The 23,717-nt window shown below is 41.1% G+C and overlaps 1 protein-coding gene across 2 annotated transcripts; it reads left to right on the forward strand.

Moving 5' to 3' along the window:
• Positions 1–1,002: 1,002 nt before the first annotated feature.
• On the forward strand, positions 1,003–22,954 carry ANXA5 (annexin A5). Of its 2 annotated transcripts, none has more exons than XR_014618393.1 (12): positions 1,003–1,143; positions 7,417–7,501; positions 8,601–8,695; positions 10,282–10,395; positions 12,599–12,689; positions 13,628–13,707; positions 14,185–14,241; positions 17,158–17,251; positions 18,501–18,596; positions 19,125–19,183; positions 19,286–20,599; positions 21,266–21,388. XR_014618393.1 is itself a non-coding variant. In XM_084286581.1 (12 exons), the coding sequence occupies exons 1-12, from the start codon at positions 1,135–1,137 to the stop codon at positions 22,485–22,487; spliced, it is 966 nt and encodes a 321-aa protein (XP_084142707.1). In that variant the 5' UTR covers positions 1,003–1,134; the 3' UTR covers positions 22,488–22,954. The 2 variants fall into 2 exon arrangements, 1 of the variants encoding a protein (XP_084142707.1); XM_084286581.1 differs by lacking the exon at positions 19,286–20,599 and adding an exon at positions 22,425–22,954.
• Positions 22,955–23,717: the final 763 nt, after the last annotated feature.

Genomic DNA, 23,717 nt, shown 5'->3' on the forward strand with positions numbered 1-23,717 from the left:
TCCATTGGGCTGTGCTCACACCTCAGGCTTTTGGTACTCTGTGTACACGCCTCAGTCTAATCGATAGAACTGTGGAGTGTGTTAAAGAGGGCAGATTTACATTGTTTCGTGGGTGCACTTTCTAGATGGCAAAGCTTGAGATGTGGTCCCAGTTTGACCTGCATCTGCTCTGGATATAATGAGTAAGAAGAAAAGGGCTTTTATTTTTCTGAAAGGGATGTGTGTGTGAGAGCTAGGCTGTGCTTAAACTAAAAGCAACCAGTCTGAACTTTAACCATTATTTCTGAAACTGTTTCATAACTCACTGTTTCCTTAAGAACCTTGATCCTACATTAACTGATGTGTGCACTTCTAGATGCATGGTGCAAGGAACTCGCTATTCCCTTCATTTGACTGTCATCACATCTAGATTGCCACTTCCAATGGATTAAAAGCAAATGAGGCTTCGGTAAGAACATCAGGCCACTTTATCAAATCATTTAGCTCGTGGTCCTGCAAATAAAGGCAGCTGGGTGGATCCCGTGTTTTTCCTGAACTGTTTGCGCTCTTCTGGGACAACAAGAAATGATGGGCGAAAGATTGAAGTTGACATCGTGATCTGCAGTCCTGTCAGTATTTTCAGAGCAAAAAAAAAAAAAAAAAAGCACTCATTTTAAGACAAAAGTGACTGCTGCATATCAAAAACCTCATGTCATGAGGTTGTGCCATATTTTGGCAGAAACACCGAATTCCATTTGTAGCCTCTTCCCCTCCTTTCATCCAGCACACAGCTGGATGGCGTTTGTGTGGGTGAGGGAGCAACCCTGCAGCACCAGCGGAAAATGGCTATCGAGCCGTGCAGACTGCACCCCCCGTCTGTTAACCCCCCTACCTCGGAACCCAACTGCTTGTCCTGGCACGTAAAATGCCTGCTTGGAAGCTCTGAGATCCCATTCCCTGGCAGGGCGAGCCCCCAACCCCAGCGGGCCCCCTCAGCCTCGGCCCGCCCCGGGCGGTGCCGGCCCGGCCCCCGGGCGGAGCGGGGCTGCCTCCTGCCTGCTCCCGGAGGCTCGGGCTGTGGTGGAGAGCGGGCACTGAGCGGCACCATTCGCTTTCTGCACACTCGGACTCGATCCCGGCCCGGCGAGCTGCGAAATGGCGAAGGTGGGTGCCGGGGTGGGGTGGGGTGGGGTGCCCCCGCCGCCCCGCTCGGCTCCGGGCTCCATCCCCTTGCCTTTATCCCGCTAATGTATTGCTGCTCTGCCTTAAATCAGCCTGGCGGGGGACGTGGAGAGGAGGAGGAGGACGGGGAGAGCGGCTCAGTCATGTGAGGAACACGTCAAGCACAACTTTATTATTTTTTTTTTCGGTCAGTTTCCACTCGTTTGGCCAAGTTTTCGGTGCCGCGCGTTTGCATTGCGCCTGGGCGTTGGCGCTCTCCGCTGGGCGAGGGAGGAGGAAAACCCAGCGGTGCTTCTCGACGGGCCCTCCTGCTCTTGCTTTGCTCTATCCCGCTTAGTTTTTCTGAAAGTTTTGCAGCTACGAGACCAGGACATCGCCTGAGCCTTTTTCCTTGTGTCGGTGTCATGTTTGAGCCTGGATGGAGGCTGGCAGTACGAGGCAAACCTGTTTGTTTTAGCATTGTATCGAATACATCCACCATATGCTCCCAGCAGTCCAAGGCTTGGGTTGCTTATTTATGGACTTTGTACGGCTGTGGAAAAGGGGAGCCATCAAATTTTAGGATTGCCTTAGCAGAAGTCAGTGTGATTGTGCAGTGATGTATGAGTAATGTGGTGGCAGGTGAACTAGGTGATGCTTGAAGGTCCCTTCCGACTAATCTGTTCCTATTCTAACTTAATTAGCTTAATTAGCTTAACTTAATTTAACACTGCAGTGAATATTTACCCATATTCTGTCTGGATTTATTTTTAAGAGAACGAAATTAGTTTTTTAACAAGTTATTTTTAATAACATTCTGCTAAGTCCCCCCCCCCCCCCCCCTTTTTTTTTGGAGGGGTAAAGAGGGGATTCTGTTTTCTTCTTCAGGCATCAAGCATGGTTTGTCTAGGATGCATCTCAGAAAAATAGACCCCTATCCAAGCCAGCGCAGGGCATCAGACCTGAGAGATCTACCTGAACAGCATTTTGTTACAGTTCATGTAACATTGCTGATATGTTCAGTGGTGACTTCCTCTTAGTAAAAACATGCAAATTTGCAATTCACTTGTAGTCTGTTCCACAGACACACTAACTCTCAATCTATTTAAAAGGAATATTTCATTCTTCATTAGTGTAAACCAGCTCTTCTTGTCCTTGTGCAGCAGAACTTTCTGCCGCCTGAGGTGACACTTGGGCTTGAGCTACTGAGTGGGGTGGGGTGAGTTGTGCTGGGCTGAAGTCACTGGAACTATGAAGTCTTGTACCAGGTAGGTCCAGCACTCCAGTTTCCACGTTCAGATGGCTGCTTCCCACTGACTTCAGTAGTATTCTTTACCTGTGTGATTATGCAGCCAAAAAAGAGAAAAGACTGAAAGTGTTAAAGTTTTGCAGCTTGTAATTAATAAAATAAATAAATAAATAAAAGTTGAAGAGTAAGCTCTGCTCCTCATGGCAGGTATCTGTTCTTAATTTTATTGCACCGTGAAGTGATGGTAAGGCATGAAAATACACATCAATTAATTATGAAATGTAGAGTATCAATTGACAATAGTTATTTATATGTGCAATTAAAGGTTCAATGTTCAAAAAGACTTGACAGCACAGTGTGCTAAAGTCCAGTGTAATCTAAATATTTCCCTGAAGAATAAAACCGTTGATGAAGGTAAGTTATCTTTGGAGTCTTTGTCGCTGGTTTTGCTCAGGAAAAGGATGGCATGCGCTCCGTGGCCAGGAGAAAAAGGTTCATTCATTTTGTGGGAAAACTGCAGCATGCCATAACGTGCTGTACAGACCGGTCCCTCTGTGCCTGTGTTTATCTGCTTTCTTTGGAGGATCGCTGAAGTCTTAACAAGGCATCTTTTCTCACACATCTGTGTACGTAGTGATCTTCATTAATGTATAGATGTGTATGAAGAACTCTCCTGCTTGCTGAGCTATCATCTGGAAGTGCTGCTGTGTGCTTGCTAATTGGGAAACCTTGAAAGAAAGCAACAAGAATTATAGTCTGTATGTTGAGGACTGGCCTGTTTTGGTCTGCTACTCCCAAACATTTCCCTGCAATGAAGTTGGGACTGTGTAGTGTGTCTATTTATAAACTGGCAGGAAGGTGGAGGTGTGGCTGCTGTGTGCAGTATCCGCAGCTCCTGGTCTGCCAAAGTGCTTGTGTGACTGGCAGCACAGGAGTAGTATTGCTTTAGAGGATTATTTCACACATCCTGAAGTACAAATGCCTTTCTAGAGTTGTGTCCTGAGCAGTTCCTTGGCTTTATTGGGGTTGTTTGTGAGGACAGGTTCTCTGACAGTTTTTGCAAATGTCCCTGCGTTGGTTCCCAAGTTGCCATTGCTTGATCTTATCTTCTTACTCTCTCTCTTCTGCTCCTGCTTTTTTTTTTTTTTTTTTCCCTGTTCTTTCTGTCCTCATTATCTATGGTATCTCTATGGTGTATTGACTCATAGTTCAGCACAGCTGTTGTGCAATTCCGTCTTTTTGTCAGAAGTGTAAATATAGTAGGGCAGATGTGAATATGGTCTGCTGACCAGAGCTTACTCCTTCCCTATAAGTGGGCAATCTGAAGCATTGCTAAACTTAGAGAGGGGTTTTGTAGAAGTCTCCTTAAAGTAGTTGCAGATTCACACTAGCTCCATGGCTGTATGCATCCACTCACAGCATCACTTATGTCCTACTGCTGTTGAAATTTTGGTGGGGATGTACAATCTAATTCTTATATGGCATCGACTCTAATGCGTAGTTTGAGCTGGGCTCTGTGCCTGGTCTTCAATGACCACAAAGGCTTCCACTTTGCTGGTGGGTGCTGTGTTGTGCTTTATCTGCAAGATGGGTATGCTCATTTAAAAAATAAACAAACAAACAAAAAACAAACAAACAAAAAAAACCCACACAACTCAAGTTAGTCTTTAATTTACTCTAGCACGTGACCTTCTGGGTTCTTCCAGTGCTCTGAAAATAGCGTGCCTTCTCTGTTTGTCAACCTGTGTGCTGGAAAACATTCTCCACTTCCATTCCCACCACTCCACAGTTTTCCTATGCCATCTGGTAAGCAGGTGGCTGATTTAAGTAAAAATCATGTCACATATCACCTGCTCTGCACTAGACACTGGCCTTTCCAGCAGTAAATTGATGAGACCCAAATTGTGTTGCTGCTGTGCAGCATCATGAGAGGGGGTAGCTCGTCACGTATGGGATATCTGGATGGTAAGAACTTGCTGTGAGAGGGTACAGAGCAAGGGCAACCAGAAATAAGTCTGAAGCAGTTCAAATATGCTCTTTTGTTAGCTGATAATGAATGCTTTGTATTGAAGGGTGGCTAAATGTCTTGTGGGTAGGAAATCTTGTGTGTGCTTGGTGGGGAAAAATTAAAAGGAACCTAGTTAAGTGGCTGTTGTTGATTTTGCATGTTTCCTTGGCTGTTGCCAGGGTATGTGGCCACATGACATCAAATTGTGAAGCAAAGTTGTCTGTTGGGAGAAATTAAATATAGCTGAGGTGCTGGTTAGAAACAATTTGCCTGGTGAGATTGCATCTTCCTGTTCTTCTGCAAGCAGTTGTTAGAACAGAATAAATAAGAAAAAATCAACCGACAACATGAATTTCTTTGTTGGAGGGCATGAGATCTAAAGCTAGATCTTCTCTTGCATTTAGAGTTATATATATATTCATATAACATACATATATAAATATATTTTTTTCCTTTTCTTTTTATACTAACTTGTGTCTTCATTAGTCCTGTTGGTAGCTGCCTGGAGAAAATGGAAGCTGCTGTTTATTTCTAGTCTATCATCTCAAATTGTCCTTGTGCTACCCAAGGCTGTTTAGCAGCAGGCAGTATAATGGGGTATGTAGAAAGTAGAGTGTGGGTAGCTTTGGGGTGTTACAGTCTTGCAACACTTTTTCTGTTGAGGCCTGTTGTCCTTCTCTTTGTTTTGTTAATCCCAATGTGGAGTGTTGATATTTGCTAAGGGATATTTACTAAGTTGATATTTACTATTGTCAGTGTCACATCTGCCCATTGGTGGCTTCTGAAGGTGCTTTTGGACTGCAGGTTGCACTTGGGCCTGCAAAACTGTATCCAACATTGTCTTGTAAGAGCAGTCTCTGCTGATGGCAGGGCTGTAGCACTATTTCTGATTTGCAAGCTGCAGCACTATCTCTGATTTGCAAGCTAAGTGCCACTCAAGTGCTGCTTGAGGGGGATGCTGTAGCCAAACTCCAGTAAATGTTTTGTGTCAGAAGGGAATGCCTGGAATGTAAAAGGTACAAGAAAACTGTTTTTAGGTTACAGCTGCAGCTGAAGTATTTCAGGAACTGTTCATCAAACTTAGTACATGGTAAGGCTTTCCACTATGTGCTTCAAAAGAGAGCAGAAAGTTTCTTAATAAAAATAAGAAGGATGATTCAGAGTGACTTTTAATCTGTGTATGCACAATGTTTGTGCATACTTTCTCTAAAACAGCCACACAGTGATGTTGGGCCCTTGTCACAAGACTTAGGAATTACTTCAGGAAATGCCCCTTGCTTATAACAAAATAAGCAAAAGAAAACTTTAAATTAAGCAATTGTTTTATCCAGGACCGATTGACCAGAGGGTGATTTTCCGAGGAGGATTGTGGTAGTTGTCTAATACTCAGTGATACTAAAGCAGGAGGAAATACCCTTCTAAATTACCCCATTCTGGCTGGTACAGTAATAATGGAGGAGGAGAAAAACAGAGGCTTTTCAGACTTTATCTGTTCTACCAGGTTAAATTCCATTTATAAATTTGATCCCAGTTCCTTGAGGTTTCTTCATTATAGCTTTTGGAATAGGATAGGAAAAAGACTGTAAGCACATATTACTGTACCTAAATTTGAAGTACTGCCTAAAAGCTTGCTTGTAATGGGAAAAACAGACTGCTCCAGGGGAATTGACGTGTCCTTAAAGTAGGCTGGCTATCGGAAAGCATCTACCAGAAGGAAGTTTGTTGTTGCTCTTAAATGTCGTGGTACTTTGTGTTCTGAATTTCTGAGGTACTTTGGGGTAAGCCTCACCCATTACTACTGCAGCAGGGGGAGAGATAGGGATTCCCTGTTGGCAGTAACACACGGATGGCCTGAGAGGCAGCAGTGCTTCAGGGCAGTTTCTGGTACGTGCTTGCCAGTTCTTTTCTCTCCATGCTTTTCTGGCTGACCTACCCTAGCTGAGCAAATTGGCTTGAAACCACAGCACTGTGAGGCTGAAATTGTTAACTCAAGGGAAAGGCCGTGTCACAGAGGCCAGATGGCTGTGCTGTCTGTGAAACAGGCTGCTGTCAGTCTCGGTGGAAATCTTGGCATTTCCTTTTGTGTTCTTCCTTAGGATTGGAAAAATGCCCTGCCCGTGCTGATTGTTACTTTAGTATGCCAATACCTACATTAAATTTTCCTTCTTCAGCTGTTGGAAAGCCTCCCTATTCCCAAAACCCTGCTGTTTCTTGGCCTTTGTAGTTTATAAATTACCTGTATGTATATAGCACAGTAGGTTCTTGAACTGTCGTGTTTAAATAAAGGCAAGACTGTTCTGTGCGGGTGATGAATATCTTTCTTGTGTTTGACTCAAGCAGAAAGTCCCTGAAGAATCATTTTCCATGGAAACATAGTGGAATTCTGTTTGTGTTTGGATGGGCTCATCTTTTATCTTTGGTGTGAACTGTAATTTCTTCTTGGCTGTGAACTACCATGAGCAATGTAGCTGAATCACATGAGTAAAAAGGTGCTTACGCCGAAAGAAACATGATGGAAAAATTGAAAGTCACTGAGGAGTTCAGTAGGTCTCCTTTTCAGGGTGATGGAAAAAATCAGTGTGATACTGGCTGAAAGCTCCATCAGGCTTTTCTTGGGGGAAGGAAGTTCTTATTTCTGAATGTGTCTAGGATTCTTGTGTGGCTTATCTGGCCTATGTGATTTGTGCAATTAATTTCCCAAATGATTCCAGGAAATGATCATTTCTTAGTCATTTTCCTGCATTCATGCTCCAGTGTTGTGAGTACCAATCCTGCAAACTACCTTTATGTAAACAAACCTGAACTTAGCTGGCCTACTGCTGAACCTTTTGAGTAGAGCTGTGTTGAAATACCCACAAGCTGCTATTTAGGCAGACAATTGCATGAAAAATGCCATTGTTTTTTGGATCTTAGATTCAAATCTAGTCTGAGCTCGTGTATGGAGAACTGAAAGATGCTGTTATCTTCTATTTCTGTTTTTTTTTCCTTTTCCCACCTTTTTTTTTTCTCTTCCCTCTAGTCCACAAGAGGCACCGTGACAGCATTCTCTCCTTTTGATGCCAGAGCTGATGCAGAAGCCCTTCGTAAGGCTATGAAGGGAATGGGTAAGAACAATTTATGTTATGAAGAAGAAAGAGTTCTCACTCCTGCTTTGAAAACATTTTCTGAACTCATTTTTTATGTTAGCAGATGAGGATAGGGCGTGTGTCCACATGCTATGGAATGACGGCCCTGGGACTGCAGGAGTCTGGGCATGTCCTAGTTCTGACTGTGTGTCTCTCAAGGATGTTGATTTTTAGATTAACAGAAGTTAAAAATGATGGTTTGGACACTTCCCGTTTAAAATCTGATACTTCACAGGCTTCTCTGCCCATGCGGTTTTATTGCTCAGTAAGATAGACTGTGAATTTAAAGGGAACAACTGTGATGAATTACCACAGAACAGCGGAAGCTCTGTGCTTGGAAAAGGGGCAACAGCTCCCTAGGTCTGGAAGTGGCTAAACACGGGGCAGTTATTGTGACCAAAGAACACGAGCGCACAGACCAAATGTAGCCTGACAAGTGGTCTCTAAGCTCATGCTGTAGCTTTCTGCCCCAAAACTTTGCTGTGAGAATAAATGCTAATTTGATACTTTCTTCGAAGCTGCCTGTGGGAAGAAGCAGAGAGAAAGGAAGAATGGAATTCAATAAACCTCAGGTCTATGGACAATTCAATAGAGCTAGCAAGGTGCTATGTTGTGAGGATAAATTTGTAAACTACTGCATATAAAATCAATAATAGCTCCATACTTCCCTACTCAGGGGTGTTTAGGATTACTGGCCTGTGGTTTTCTGGGAGTTGACAGGGCATTTATTCTGAAGTATATCTCTTGGGGAGCCTGACAGCAGGCTTGTTCATGGAATAAAGATTGTGACTGTTTTATACATGATGGCTGGGGTGCTGGGGGCAGTGTCTGGAACAGGGCACTGATGGAGAGCAATGTGTATTCTCCAGTCATGTTCTTGCTACAGCAGAACACCAAACGTGGTGGCTCAGCTTGAGGTGTGGACATTCGTTTTTTAAATGATTGTGCTGTTTATTGGTAGATTTTTATTTTTGAAGTGTTTTTCATTGTTTTTTTGGTTTGTGTTACTGCTGGGGTTTGTTATTGTTGTTTTTAGAATGTGCTTGTAACTGTTGTTGTTCTTTCTTTCTAACCTCAGGGACTGATGAGGACACTATTCTGAAGATCCTTACCAGCAGAAATAATGCTCAGCGTCAAGAAATTGCATCTGCCTTTAAAACGCTCTTCGGCAGGGTGAGAAAAAACAAACGAACAAAAAACTGTAGAAATGAGCTGATTTTGGCCTATGATGATTAGTTAAAACTGTGACGTGCATTCATCATGCTCTCTGTAAAAGATTTCCTGGAAGAAAATATAGTTTAGTTACTGTGTCCCCCTTCTCCATATAGAGTGATGGAATGGTTTGGGTTGGAAGGAACCTTAAAGGTCACCTAATTCCAACCCCCCTGCCACAGGCAGGGACACTATACCAGCAGACCAGGCTGTTCAAAGCCCCATCCAGGCTTGCCTTGAACACCTTGAGGGGTGGGGCATCCACAGCTGATCATCTGAGCTGAACAATGCCAACTCCCACAGCCTGTCTTCAGAGGAGAGGTGCTCCAGCCCTCTGATCATCCTTGTGGCCCTCTGCTGGACTCTCTCCCACAATCCACATCCTTCTTGTGCTGGGGGCCCCAGAGCTGGGTGCAAGATTCCAGGTGGGGTCTCACGAGAGCGGAGCAGAGGGGGAGAATCACCTCCCTCTTCCTGCTGCTTTTGATGCAGCCCAGGATATGGTTGGCTTTCGGGGCTGCAAGCGCAAGTTGCTGGCTCGTGTCAAGCTTCTCATTTAATCAATGCCCCAAGGTCCTTCTCCCCACGGCTGCTCTCAATCCATTCTCTGCCCAGCCTGTATTTGTGCTTGGGATTGCCCCAGCCCAGATACAGGACACTGCCCGTGGTGTTGTTGAACCTCATGAGGTTCACGCTGGCTCACATCTCAGGCCTGCCCAGGTCCCTCTGGATGACATCCCTGTCCTTGTGTGTGTCAACCACATGACATAGCTTGGTGTCATCGGCAAACTTGCTGAGGGTGCACTCAATCCCACTGTCCATGTCATTGACAAAGGTATTAAACTGCGCCGGTCCCAGTACTGCCCCCTGAGGAGCACCACTCATCACTGAGCCACTGACCGCAACTCCTTGAGTGCGACCATCCAGCCAGTACCTTACCCACCAAGTGGTCCATCTGTCAAATCCACACCTCTCCAATTTGGAGACAAGGACATCATGGGGGACAGTGTCAAATGCTTTGCACAAGTCCAGGTGGATGATGTCAGTAGCTCTTCCTCTGTCCACCAGTCCTGTAACCCCATTGTAGAAGGCCAACAGCTTCGTCAGGCACCATCTGCCCTTAGTGAAGCCATACTGGCTGTCCCCAGTCATCTCCTTATTTTCCATGTGCCATAGCATAGTTTCCAGGAGGATCTGCTCCATGATCTCACCAGGCACAGAGGTGAGACTGTCAGTAGGTCTGTAGTTCCCCAGGTCTTCCTTTTTATTCCCTTTGTGAAAATGGGAAATCCTTAAATTTGGCTAGGTTAGAATATTCCATTTAGATTATCACAAAGAAGTGAACTTTTTCTGTACCTTGTTAGAATACATCGGGTTTTTGTGCAAAAGCTTACATAGTTTCCCGTTAGTATGCTTCTAGTACTGACCTCATCCTCAGTATGGAAGGAGTTATCAAATACTTTGGCTCAAAGTCTGCCATGCAAAGTCGTGGCAAGAAGAGAATTTTCTTGACAGAATTCATTGCAGTACTGTTTGTTCCATATTAGGATCTTGTAGATGACCTGAAATCAGAACTCACTGGCAAGTTTGAAACGCTGATGGTATCTTTGATGAGACCAACGTGTATTTTTGATGCTCATGCACTGAAGCATGCAATCAAGGTAAGGAGAATGCAAGAGATTGAGTATATTGTATACAGTGTTTGTTGCTCTTTTGTTGTGTATAGGAATGAACATTCAGTTAGTAAGGGAAATGATGATAAAGTTGTCTTTTAATTAGTAATGTTATGCTAACACCTGCTAGTATCACTAATGCAATTGTTTTGATTAAAATTTGCATAGCATAAGACTTGTTCTGATTTAGGTTTAACAAGCAGATCAGTGGTGTTTTTAAATTCTTTTTTGCTGCTGAAGTCCAGTGGATGCTAGTTTTTCTGCTGTGAGCAACCTAGGATTTGCAAATTAGTTCACAGCATTTCATTAACACGGTAGCTTTGGTTGTCTCTTTTTGACTGTTATTTAAGCATTAAGTTATTTAGCACCTGATGAAAACAGTCAAACTCCAAAATTGGTGAGCTAGCATGCCTGTGTAAACTCACATCGAGCACCAAAATTATTAGGGGATGGTATCTGTGTTGAATGTGTTCTAAAAGCTCCCTCCAGTAATACAGAGACAAGAGCTGACAAATCCTGTCAGTGGTACTCTTTTTTTTTTTTTTTTTTTTTTTTTTAGCATTTCTCTCTTTGGTGAGTGCATTTATTACCTTTCTGGGAAGGCTAGGTGAAACAACAATTTGCAGTCTGTATGTTTAGATATCTTAGTGTGTTTTTTCATGGGTTCCTATTTTTCCCCCTTGATCACACCTGTTTGATATCCTCAGCCTGTGGAAATTCAGGAATTGGATGTCCCTGGGTTTTCTGCAGAAACCTGTTGATTAAAGTAGATGACATTGAAGTTGGCTGGTGTCAGCTAGTGCTTGGTTGGGTGACACTAGCACTCCCCAAATCCTTGATGAGCAGCTGGTTAATATGTAGTCAGCTGTGCAAGCTAGTGATTATGAACCCATGACCCAGCAAATAATGTCTCAGCCAACAGAAGCTGTAATCCTGGAAATTTTTGTAATGTCTTTATGTGCACTGGGGGAAGGGAACATGGCACCTGACAAATAAACTGATAAAAACCTGGCTGACTGAAAGGAATGAAAGTATTCCCAAGCTTCTTGTGTTGACTTAAGGGTCAAAGACTGACAGGGAAATGACAGAACAGATGGGTACAGGAGGGAAACAGAGATAGTGGAACAGGAGTGTTTTTGTTCTTGTTAGTTACAACAAATGGTATTAAACACAAGACCATAGGATCTCAGTGAATGTCTCTGCACAGGACGAAATGTTGACACTAGCTGCAATTCAGCTAAAGTGGATAAGAGCACTAAAGAAGATGTGGCAGCAGGAACTTCACTGCAGGATGACGACTCAGCTAAGGGCATTGTCTGTGCTGAAGATTGAGTTACCTACTGCTGCTGCTACAAGGCTCCTTAGAGAACTAATGTAATAGTGCTTGCCTTACTTGTTGAGTAGGCATATTCTTAAAACAATCTGTATTTTGAAAATGTTTATGTGTATCCTATTAGATTTATACACAGTATAAATCTTTGTACACAGTATATTGATTTTTTTCCCTATAGGAAGTTTTCTCTATAGGAAGAACTGTAAATAACACACCACAGCAAAAAAAATAAATAAAATGCACAGGGTAAGGGCTCCCTTTGGAGTGTAAACAGCAATGGCTTATTCTTATAGGCAAAGTAGACACAGATACGTGACAAGAAGATATTGCCTTGGCTTTTGTAAACTTTATCCTTGTGAAAGCAGAGTGCCTGTTATGGCTATGTATAGGATGCAGCAACTATTTGAGGGCCTGAGTTAGCGATTCTGTTGTAAAATGTGTTTGCTTACAATGGAAGGGATGCTGGGTGACTGTTCATCTGTGTGCTAATCAGTGAAGGGCAGTGTGTGAACTTGTGAACTGAGCTGAGATGAAAGCTGTTCACTCAGTTACTGTCACATCATCAGCTGTAACAGTGAAGAATGGAGGTATATCAGGGTGTACTTGACTGTGGAGAGGCTCATCTGAGTCCTGCAGCATGAGCTTCTTTACGTGTTGGGTTGATTTTGAAAACAATCATTCCAGAATGGAAAGAAATTATTTTTCCAAGCCTCCCAGGATAGACTAGGTATTACCAGAAAAATATTTTTTCTTTCTCTGATCCAGATGTATGAGGTGATGCTTGCCTTCGGTTGTCAAAGGGAACACTTGTTTTCCTTCTGTTACTCAATCAGCTGATTTCTTCTTGCACTCTTGTAGGGAGCAGGAACCAATGAGAAAGTGTTGACTGAAATTCTTGCCTCCAGAACACCTGCTGAAGTGCGGAATATTAAACAGGTTTATCTGCAAGGTAAACTTCAGTATAAAATTAAGTTCTGAGTTCTCCTTTCAGTTCTTTCACGATGATTTTAACACGTTTAAAACGAGACCTATCTGTAAACTGAGGCATGTATCCAACAAGTGAGGTTTTGTTCTGCTGAGTTGGAAACTTTATATTGCAAGAAACTAGAGTGGATTGCAAACTAAAATCCTTTTTAGTTTGGGGCTATGATTGGGATATGCAGTGTTTGGTCTTTTTGTGCTTTACAGTTAGAATTTATTCAAATGTAATTTCTTTATTCCACCCATTATTTTCTTTCTTTTGAACAAAAGAGGGTTTTTAAAAATTGAAAGTCAGAAAACTGGCATCCCATAAAGAAATGGGATTTTTTATTTATTTTTTTTTTGATTTTCGCTTTGTTATAATGTATTGCATTTTTTTTGATTGTCCACAGGAGTACGTGCTCTCACCCTGTGAATGCAGGGGTTACTTTTTTAAGGCAATATTTAATTCAACACTTTTGTATCTATGCAGATTTCTTTCACACAAGAAATCCTCATATCTTAATGAAGTTCAAGACAAAACTTAGAGTTCCAAGGACAAAATTTATTGGAGCAAGACTTTTATAAGCTCCTTTCTGTTGAACAGTTGTGAGACTGCCATATTTCTGTATAACTCCAGATCTGTATGCTCTTTAGTTCTTTAAAGAGCTGAACCAGTGTATCTCATTCTGGATTCAAAATATTTTAAGTAATCTGTGCCTGCAGCTGGGTGTAAGATGATGCCTTACCATCTCTTAGAGTAATGTTAGGTTGTAAGGGATGGCAGAATATGTCCAGTTGTTAAAACTGTTTCTGACAAACGATTCCACAAGCTGTGAGTCAAATCCATTTTTTGCTTTTCCCTATTTTCTCATCAAAATAGCAAGGAAGTCCATAAGGTAGTGAATGGGTGTTGCTCTTTTGCAGAGTATGAGGCTAACTTGGAGGATAAGATCACAGGAGAAACATCAGGCCATTTTCAGAGAATGCTGGTGGTCCTTCTGCAGGTCAGTATCTCCGTGTATGCCTATGTGTGTGTATGATTTTACTTTCGTTTTGTCTGATGTACTCTTTTTACTTTCTGCTTACTGACGAGGGTTTCTAGATAGACTTGGTGATAGGCAAGACTGGTTCAGAAACTGAATAACTCTCCCTGAACTTATGATCTTGAGCTCTGTAATGAACCATTTCCACAGCTCTGGCTTGAAAAGCTTCTATGATACTTCTGGGTATAGCAGAATGCCTGCTGCATAGGTTTTTGAAGGTAATAAAACAGAACGGTTATTTCATAAAGACACAACCAAGCAGAAATGAAAAGTGGGGCTGTTTTTGGATAAGGTGCATTTGGGATTGAATTCTCACAGCGATTTTTGCAATCTCAATATATTAGGTGCTTTTTTTGTTGTTGTTGTTGTTTTGTTTTGTTTTGTTTGTTTTGTTTTTTTGATTCACCTGTCAGCTTAACAACTTTTAAATTTTTTTAGGCAAATAGAGATCCTGATGGCAGAGTTGATGAAGGTCTTGTTGAGCAGGATGCACAGGTGGGTGAATGACTTACTTTTTGTTGGGGGAAAGGGTTTTTCTACAATTACCTCAGAAAGAACATGCATAAATACAGTTCAAATGTGAGAGAGAATTTTTATGATTTTGTGTGTGTTTATTTTTTTTTTTTTAATACATTTTGCTGCACTTTTATACGTTCTGGACAAAAGAAGTGACAAAAGGTGAAATGTTGGGATCAAGACTTGTGGCACTTCTGTGTTTCAGTGTAAACCACGTCTTGTTTTATTCATTACTTGTTGAGGTGCCTGAACAGAGCAGTGACTAGGTCATAAGAAGAGAGAGTTGTGATTGTTGAGGCTGTGTGATGCTGAGGCCTTGACTGCTGGAAAACAGCAGTGTGTTACTAGTTCATTGTTTAACATGTGATTTGGGCTTCTCTCTGAATTCAAGCCTAATATATCTTGTGTCATATACATGTTACAGAGAAATAGTAATGCTATTTGGTATAGCTCAGATGTATGGGATACATCCAGAGAGGGTGAAATATTAAAAAGAAAATATTCCAAATACTTTGTGCTACTGTAACAAATTGACAGTCCAAGAATTGTCCTCTGGAGTTTCTAGGGACCCACCCATTGCCATTTGTGAGTATTTTCCATGACTTTGTCACTGATCACTAAACTTATGTTGTACACAGGAAGAGAAGTACCAGCAATAAATTTGTATCCCTGATGAAGTCTTTTGCTGGATTCTGTAGGGTTTGTTGTTGTAGTTGTGGTCAATATTTCAGAGATCTGATTACAGAAGTAATGCATGTTTCTTCTCAGCTGTTTCAGATCTCTGGGTTAGAAATTTTCTCTCATAAATCGTCTGAGATGAAAGAAAACATATGAACTGTTAAGGTGACTAGGAGGAAAAAAACAGGATACCAGATCAATAAAACATTCTCTTGATAGCAGGGCAAGGCGTAGAGAGAGAGAGAGAGAGACCTGTGCCAATAAGATATATTTTGTCAATCCTTTGTTGTGTACATTCAGAAAGCATCATTCTCCTTCTATTAAAACTCATACTGTGAAAACTGGAGCCTGGAGATTAAGGAGACACTGTACCTAAATGTAGAAATGTGGTTTTCTAAATGGTCTCTCTGGTTTGTTACATATGTTTGTCACATTTCTCGTAGCTGTTTTATGCAAAGATATAGCTAACATAGCTGGAATGGATGCAGAGCATTTCTAATAATTTCTAAGCGGCTGGGGAAAAAGCATTTGAGGTGGTATGGGTGTGTAGGAAACTTGTAAGATTTTTCTGAGGATACTTAAAGGGGGAAGTGTAACTTCTTGCAAGACGTTTTGTGAATATCACTTCTTAAAGTTATACAGTTGAGGTACACTTTAGGTATTGCATAGTAGCAAGGCCAGTGAAATTTTAATGCAGTTTAGCTATTTTTACAATTATGAACTTTGTTCCTGACAATAAGATCAATATGAACAGCACCTGGCTTAATGCTTGTTTCCAGTTTCTTTGTAAGTCAACAGACACGTCCCTGATTTAACACTTGTTTGAACTATTATTCAGAATACTGCTTAAGACAGCTACTACACCACGTTGGTGATTCAGTTTAGGGGAAGAACTTCTTTTATTTCTACATGATGGTGGGAGAATGTATGGAGATCTGTTACTTGCCATTAAGAAACTGAGATCAGGCTAGATGATCTTGCTTTAGTTTTAAGACATTACAAACGTTCAGTTTAGAAATAACAGTGCCTTTAGTCCATGGGAATGCAAGGTGGGAAAATGCAGCCTAGGTGTTAGTAACTGTTAGAGCTTACATAAAATGCCATTCGCAGCTTCAGGTATCTCCAAAGAAATGCATTCCTGGAGCCTCTAAATGCTGTGGTGGGACGTGGATGGAGACTGCTGGTATTCGTTTGAAGAGCTTAGCATATATTTTAAACTAAATATCCTTGCAATGCTTTAATGGCTTTTTTTCCCCTGCTTTTGTGCTCTGTGTCATTAATGTATCAGCAGTCACAAATGCACTTTATACAGGATTGTGGGACAAACATAAATAGGAATTTGGTAGCTTTGCATTCAAGTTTTACAGTACGGGCAGACAGCTGGCCAACAGCATTGCTATGCAGGAGATCTGCTTGAATGGGTGTTTCTAGGAAATATTTGATTATCTTAGTACAGGTGGTAACTTGTTTGCCTGCCTTCTGTTTGCTGAGGAGGGGGAAAAGAAGCTGTATGCTCTGATATCTAAAACCTTTCTCCTTACATTGTGTGGTGTTTAGCACACGATTGGAGAAGGCTTCTGAGTTTCATCCATTTTGTTTTTCTTCTGCTGTCTGCATGAATTTTTGAAAACATTTCACTTTTCTGAAGTTTGCTAGTAGCCTTCAGACTAACCTGAAGAGCAATCACTGTGCTCCAAAATTATTAAAATCTGTTACTGATCTAGTTTTATATTGGTTAAGAATTTAGCATCTGACAAATCGTGTTTCTGAGGACTTTAAAATCCATCTGCCCCTCTTTTTTGGAAAACTTCCTCCTGGGCCGAGTTAGCAGAGTTCTTCCATTGAGATGAGTCATAATATAATAAAGTTTTGCCAGTTTGATTTAAAATAGGGGAAGGAAAAAAAAAGGCAGTATTAGGAATGGATTTTATCTCTTGGATTATAACAGTTTCAGAAAACTTGAGGCTTATGAAAAGGACTATGCACATAGTTAGGGCCTTAAGCAGTATTACTCATGTAAATGCTTTTGCAGCCAATTTCAGACTTTAGAAAGGAATAAATGATAAAGTCAGTTTAGTATTTGGCAATTTTACGTATTTTTTTTTTCTTCCAGCTATAGCTTGTTAATAATTTTCCTTAGAGTAAGAAGAATGGAGCTTTTTAGATGTGCAACCATATCACAAATGCTGTTGTTTTAATCTCTTCAATTTACAACAGGTCTTGTTTAGAGCTGGGGAGCTGAAATGGGGAACAGATGAAGAGAAGTTCATTACCATCTTGGGAACCCGCAGCGTTTCCCACCTAAGGAGGGGTAGGTAATATGGTCCATGTATGACTGAAAACTTCTGCCTGAATTCCCGCTGTTACCCAGGTGGTGGTAGAAATGGTAGAAGAGCCATTTCTGGTACTGCATTTGTCAAGTCCAGTAACATTTATTCACTTCTTCCCTCTACTTTTATTTTTGTTTCCTATAATTTGCTTCTTCCACAGCAAGAAGTGATCTGCTGCTTGGAGTGTGCAGTGGATCTGAGGAACAGCTGGAGTACTTCTTTCTGGATGTGTGTTTATTATTTTTTCCTTTGGAAGAGGTCATGGCAATAAAGTGATTCTGAGAGACTGTTATGAGTCACTACAATCTTATGAAGATCAGCCCTGAAAAGATCAACCCTTTTATAGGTGCATATTCTATTAGCTGATAATAAGGAGACAATAATATTTTTCCTGTTCTTCATCCATTCATAAGTCTGTTTTATTAAGCTGCTTAGGGCATTGGGAATAAGGATCACTACATTTTGATTTGGTTCTCCAGTCTCTTTGTTTTTCCTTTACCCTTTGGATTAGTTGGATTTTCAAAGCTAATTTAGTTTGCGATTTTAAATATCTATTTATTTTTAATGTTACTAGCATTAAAACAATCCTAAAGTTTGTTTACATTCATCCAACGTGTACTTGGCATGATAGAAATGTAATGTTTCAAAGAAAAGTTGTCTTACCGATACTTATGAACGCAGACTGCCAGTAGGACAGTTTGCATGAAGTTAAGTGGGTGGAGTAGCCCAGCACAGACAAGATCTTAGATTCAGGCTAAATGATAGCTGTGCTCTGCGACAAAATGCTTATCACTTCTTACAGCTTCCTATCTTCCCTCAGAGGGGAAGGATCACCTGCTGGCAACCTTCTGGCAATATTCTCCCCAATGTACTCCAGGATACCATTATCCTTCTTTGCAGCAAGGGCCTGTTGCTTGCTCATGCTCAGCTTGGTCCTCGGTCCCTCAGGACCTCCGGATCTTTTTCTGCAAAGCTGCTTTCCAGCTGGGTGGCTCCAGCGTGTTCTGGTGCATGGTGATACTCCTCCCAAGGTGTAGGAACCTGTAGTACAATAGAAATCCAGTAGGAAATAGACATCTTAAAACAGGTCAGAGGGAAGAATGAGTGGACAACAGCATTTGAACAGTGGATGTGGAGATACAGATGTCACTAACCTGTCTGTACTGAGGAAGATACTGGGGAAGATATCTGACTACACATGTGACATTAAGCACGCTTTGTGTTTTCCAGTATTTGACAAATATATGACCATTTCCGGCTTTCAAATTGAAGAGACCATTGACCGTGAAACCTCTGGTGATTTGGAGAAGCTGCTTCTGGCAGTTGGTAATTACAGAATTAATTAATCTCAAACTGGCCTTCTCTCTTTTAATCCCTCGAATTCCACCCGTCACAGGAAGTGGCATGAAAACATGGTTCCTTCTTAGCGGGACCTTAATAGACCCAATTCTTGTGTTTAGAGAATAAGCCTCTACTCTTTTAATAGATGAGGGAAAGGGTGGGATGGTGGGAAGGAGCAGGGTGGGAAGTGGTGTTGTGAACTGCCTTCTGTTCGTGATGTGCACCGCCACCAGAAAGTGAGACAAAGCTCTGCCTTTGTATTCCTGGCATCTCATTTTTGGACAATGCTACTTGTGACTGGGAGTAGAACTTGGCTAGTCAGGTCTTTTCTATGACAGCACTTTAACTCTTAAAACCAAGAGTTGTAGCAGAGGAACAGTCGAGCTAGCTGTATACTCAATTGTCAGCATTGGAGAGAACGATGCAGAAGCATGCAGAAGCCTTATCTTGCCAGTGACAGATTGTCTCGTGTTGAATAGCAATCAGTAATTTAATCCTTTGCCTCTTTTTCAGTGAAATGCATCCGCAGTGTGCCTGCCTATTTTGCTGAGACTCTGTATTATTCCATGAAAGTATGTACATGTTTTCCATAAGTCACTTTCCTTCTCCTGTGGCTACTGTTCCTCACCCTTTCACTTGTTTTTCATTTCTTCTTTCACTGCAAATGCCAACAGGATACTGTATCACTAAGCATCTGCAAAAGGTTTGGGGTATGCAGATCTGGAACAGGCTACAAACAATTCATGTGCCTTTCTTTGGGTTGATCGTAAGTTTATCAGACCATAAGTATTTGACTGGAAACATCAGTCTCATCGGCTGTTTTTGGACTTGATCTTCTTACAATGGAAAACATCTGGCTAGATCCATCGCATGCCTTCAGCTAGATAAACAGTGCCTTAAGGTGATGGATATATTTAGGGAGTAAAGATGACCAAAAGCTGAACTGCAGATTGTGTAGATTTAGTGCTCTTTGTTTTAGAAAAGAGTATTTACAGACTGAAAGTGCAGTTAGCTTTGAAACACAAGCTTAATGGCTTATCCATCCCATTTTGAGAAGGAAAAGTAACTTTTAGGAGAAAAAAGGAAAGAGATCTAAACAGCTATGAAAGATTCTGGAGGGGAACCCCATCAGCAGCACAGCTGTGTTTCTGTTGTCCTTTCCTTCCCTTGAGTAAGAAGAGATAAGCAGGAAATCTGTATTTTTAAATCACAGTGACTAATAGTAATTAAAACCCTAGGAAAGATGAGGTAGGTAGTCTTTTGTCTTCAAGCAAATTATCATCTTCCCTGAATATATTCCTCCCTTCCCCACGCTGAAAAGCACTGAAGTGTGTTTGTCACCAGGTGGTTGTGCTGAGGAGGTGTCAGCATGAGAATTAATGAAAAGAGATGAAACGGTACCTTAACTTTTAAAAGCTGCTTTACTGCTTTAATAACCATCAGTGTAAAAAATGGTTCAGATGGAAAATCCAAAACATGCTACCAGCATGCTGAACTATGAGGAGGACCACTTTTTATTTATTTTCATTTTTACTTTTTAAAGGATATGGTAGAGAACTTTTTTTTTTTTTTTTTTCTGTGGATTTAAGAATCTTTTTGATTTCTGTTGTGAAGAGCGTGACACAAGTCTGTTGGTGAGATCCAAATTTTTTTCAGTAACATCGTTAACCTCTGTAAGAAAAAAAATCATTGTTTATAACTTTGGCAGAAGAGTGTGTACTTGTTATTTAGCAGTTTGACATGATAAAGTTCTACAATCTGTCTGCCTTCATAATAAGGTGGGGCAGAGCCTGGCTTTTAGCAGATTTTAATGTCAAATCCTACTCAGAAACAACTGGACTCACGGCGTAACTTTTGAGCAGCTTTAGGGCACTTGTAGATGTAACCCAGGAATATTACAGCCAGTCGAAGGATTGAGTGGCCCTGGACATTAGGCTGAAGATGATCGTGGGGGCTCTGCCAAGTCCTTCCTTGAGGTGCATTAGCAGGTCAGCATGTGAAAATGTGTACTGCTTCAGCTTGTGTGGAGTCTGACGTGTCTGAGCAGGAGGGGTCGGCGGGTCCATCTGACACCACTTGCTAGTGCAAAAACTTAAAATATTTAAAGCAGCGAAGATGAATAAAAGAGTTCTGAGGTTGGAAAGGGGCTGTGAAGTTTCTTTTCATAATAAACAGCTAGCTAACTTGTGGAATGGGTTGCTTTACAATGCTATGTGCTTGGTTTTAGTCCTTAGTTAGGATTTATGTGCCCCCTTCCAGAACTGACTGCACTTCTGCAGTCTGAGACTTCACTGAGATGGTGATATGCATGTGATTCTGATTGTAGCAATCAGATATACTGCTGTGTAATCTTGGGACTGGATTATTTTAAATTTATCTGGGCATTGGCAGTTGGTGTCAATGAAGATGAAACAAAATTAGAGGGCTGACTGTACAGCACTTCACCAAACTCTTGGGGCTTGGAGCACCTCACATGGTTGGTCTTCGCATTGTAGCGTGAATGCCTTGTGATACTGTCCCAAATACTCTGTTGCAGAGTAGGAATGTAAAGCACAAGTGTTTTGAGACATCACTTGCTCATTTTTGTTTGTTGTTCTATGACAGTAACTGTCCATGACAAACTCACAGTGTAATATTTAAACTTCTCTTTGTAGGGGGCTGGCACTGATGATGACACCCTGATCAGAGTCATGGTTTCGAGAAGTGAAATCGATCTGTTCGATATTAGACAAGAGTTCAGAAAGAATTTTGCTAAATCGTTGCATCAAATGATTCAGGTAAAACTTCTATTTTGTCATCTGGGAAATTAGGGGTATTTAAGATGCAATTGTTTCCAATGTTTGTTTTTGTGGAAGGGAGGGGGGCGGATGTGTGTAGAGCTGGACATCACTGTGTTATCTGAGAGCAGCAGGGGCTGATCTGCAGTTTTATGAAGTATCGAGTAGTGTCATTTAAGTGGGAGACATTTCCTAAGAAAAGCTGAAGGTTTCTTTCCAGTGTTTGCTGGGAGAGCAGATGTGGTTTTCTGAAATTACACTTACTCATTTTTTTCCATTTTTAGTTGCTGCTTCATTTCCTTTTCCTTGTCTGGGTTCCTTAGGATTTTCAATGCTTCAGAGAGGGTGCTGGCTCCAGAGAAATAGCAGTGGGGTTTGGAGTCTGCATTACCATGAAGTCAGAGCTGCAATCTCTGGTTGTGGTGTGTGGAACCTTTAGGACTACTTAAAGTGGAAGAAATTTCACTGGAGTCATTATCTGAATCATTATCTCCTTTAAGTGGGTGGGATGGAGCAGGAAGGGAAAGAGCTAGCAGGAAATCCAGAGCCAGCAGTTGCAGGATCGTTGTATATTTGCTGCAAAGTTAGGCCAAAATGCCTTTTTTCCTTGTAATTTTTTGGGGGTATATTTTATTTTAAATGCTGCTTTTTGTTTGTTTGTTTGTTTGTTTGTTATTACTCCTTATTTGATAATCTGTCTGTGACAACATAAAGTTCTCTGCTTTGGTGCTGCTTCTGGATTCTCCTTTTCTTGGACTTTCTCATTTGCAGTTGAATGCTTTTTAATGTGCAATAGGTAGCTCAGTTCTAGTGAAGCTTTCAGGAGCTTTTATTGTCTCTGAAAGTCTGTCTATGTAAATATAGCTCTAACAGAAGAGGCAGAGAATTTTTTTTGCATCATTCCTGAGCTGGGAGTAATCCAAGTGGATTTCCTGTGGGTGGGACAAATGCGTAATGTGTTAGTCTTCATTGGTGGCTGCTTTTCCTTGCATTTCTGTGGTTGTGACTCATGGCAACTGGTTTGTTATATTAACAGAAGGACACGTCTGGGGACTACAGGAAAGCACTCCTGCTCCTCTGTGGTGGAGACGATGAGTAACGGTGGCAGCGACACGAAGGATTTGTTGTACTCCGGCTTTGCAGCCCTTCAGTTAGCATGCCTGGCTAAGATTTTGCATCTTAATGCTTTCTGGCTGTTTGAATTTATACTAGTATCGCACTTACTAAAAACAAATGTATTATCCAGCTGATAAGCAGTCCCTCCTTCAAGTGCCTTCGGAAAGTATGCAAAAGTCCTCATCATGCAAGATGGGTCCGGAACACAGAACCCAGTTATTCGCAAGTGTTTTGCTGAAATAGGAAAAAGAAATAATGTATTTCCACTAATAATTTAAAGACCTTTTTTTTTTTTGCTTTTATTCTCTACATTTCCACTGAATGTTAACCTAGTTTTAACATTGCAAATGAAGAAAAGGTATCCTTTGTATGTAATATTTGGATGAATTTGCTAATCATAATAAAACCAGTCATTGGAAATCTAAAGAAACAATAAATTTTTTCCCTCTCAGCAAAGTTGTATGTGGTTTTTAATGGGCAGAGATCCATTTTCCTTTTTCCTGATTCTACTCAATTCTCAATTTTTTTTTTCCTGATTCTACTTCTTTAAACAGATGTTCTATTTTTCCCTGCTAGTATGCAGGTTTACAAGTATATTTGATGTTTTCCAGCTGCATGTCATGATGCCTACTACTAGACTTCTGTGGTAGGGACAGCTGATGAAGATGGGAAGAAAGTGATCCATACTTTAGGAATCTTGCATGAAAGAAGGGAATGTTGCAGCACCACTCTCTGATCAGGTTAATGGAGCAGAGCACAGCATGAGAGAAACACCAGTCTGCTATATAAGCTGCCTTACATGTGCTGCTTTAGTTTACCATTTATGAATGGCTTTGAAAATTAAATCGATGTGTGTGAAGGAGAATAAACTGTTTCATGCATTGTGAAGTCTGAACACCATGATTCTAAACTTAGCTTATCAGTTAGTCACGTAAAAGAGCTGTGGAAACTGCATGTTTTAAAGTCCTATTGGAATTGATTCTTCACAGATTAAGAGCTTTTAAATTTTCAGATTGAATAAGTATTGAAGTTTCAAGACTTTGACATTATAATTGTGATTTTTTACTGTCAAGTCTGGTTAATAAGTACTTGGTTTCTGATGTAAAATATGACAACTACTTATAAGTAAATATGTTAACTGAAGACTGGTCTACTCTAAAACCTTGTTTTCAGTTCTCTTGCACACTTACTCTTGCATAATCACTTTTTCCCT

Source organism: Netta rufina (assembly GCF_964035555.1).
Source record: "Netta rufina genome assembly, chromosome: 4".
NCBI lineage: Eukaryota > Metazoa > Chordata > Aves > Anseriformes > Anatidae > Netta > Netta rufina.

What these genes read in the sequence shown, in the direction of transcription:
- ANXA5 (XM_084286581.1), top strand. An exon ending in TGCTGGTGGTCCTTCTGCAG is followed by an intron (nt 13,708 to 14,184) that starts GTCAGTATCTCC and finishes AAATTTTTTTAG; the next exon opens with GCAAATAGAGATCCTGATGG. An exon ending in GAAGCTGCTTCTGGCAGTTG is followed by an intron (nt 18,597 to 19,124) that starts GTAATTACAGAA and finishes CCTCTTTTTCAG; the next exon opens with TGAAATGCATCCGCAGTGTG.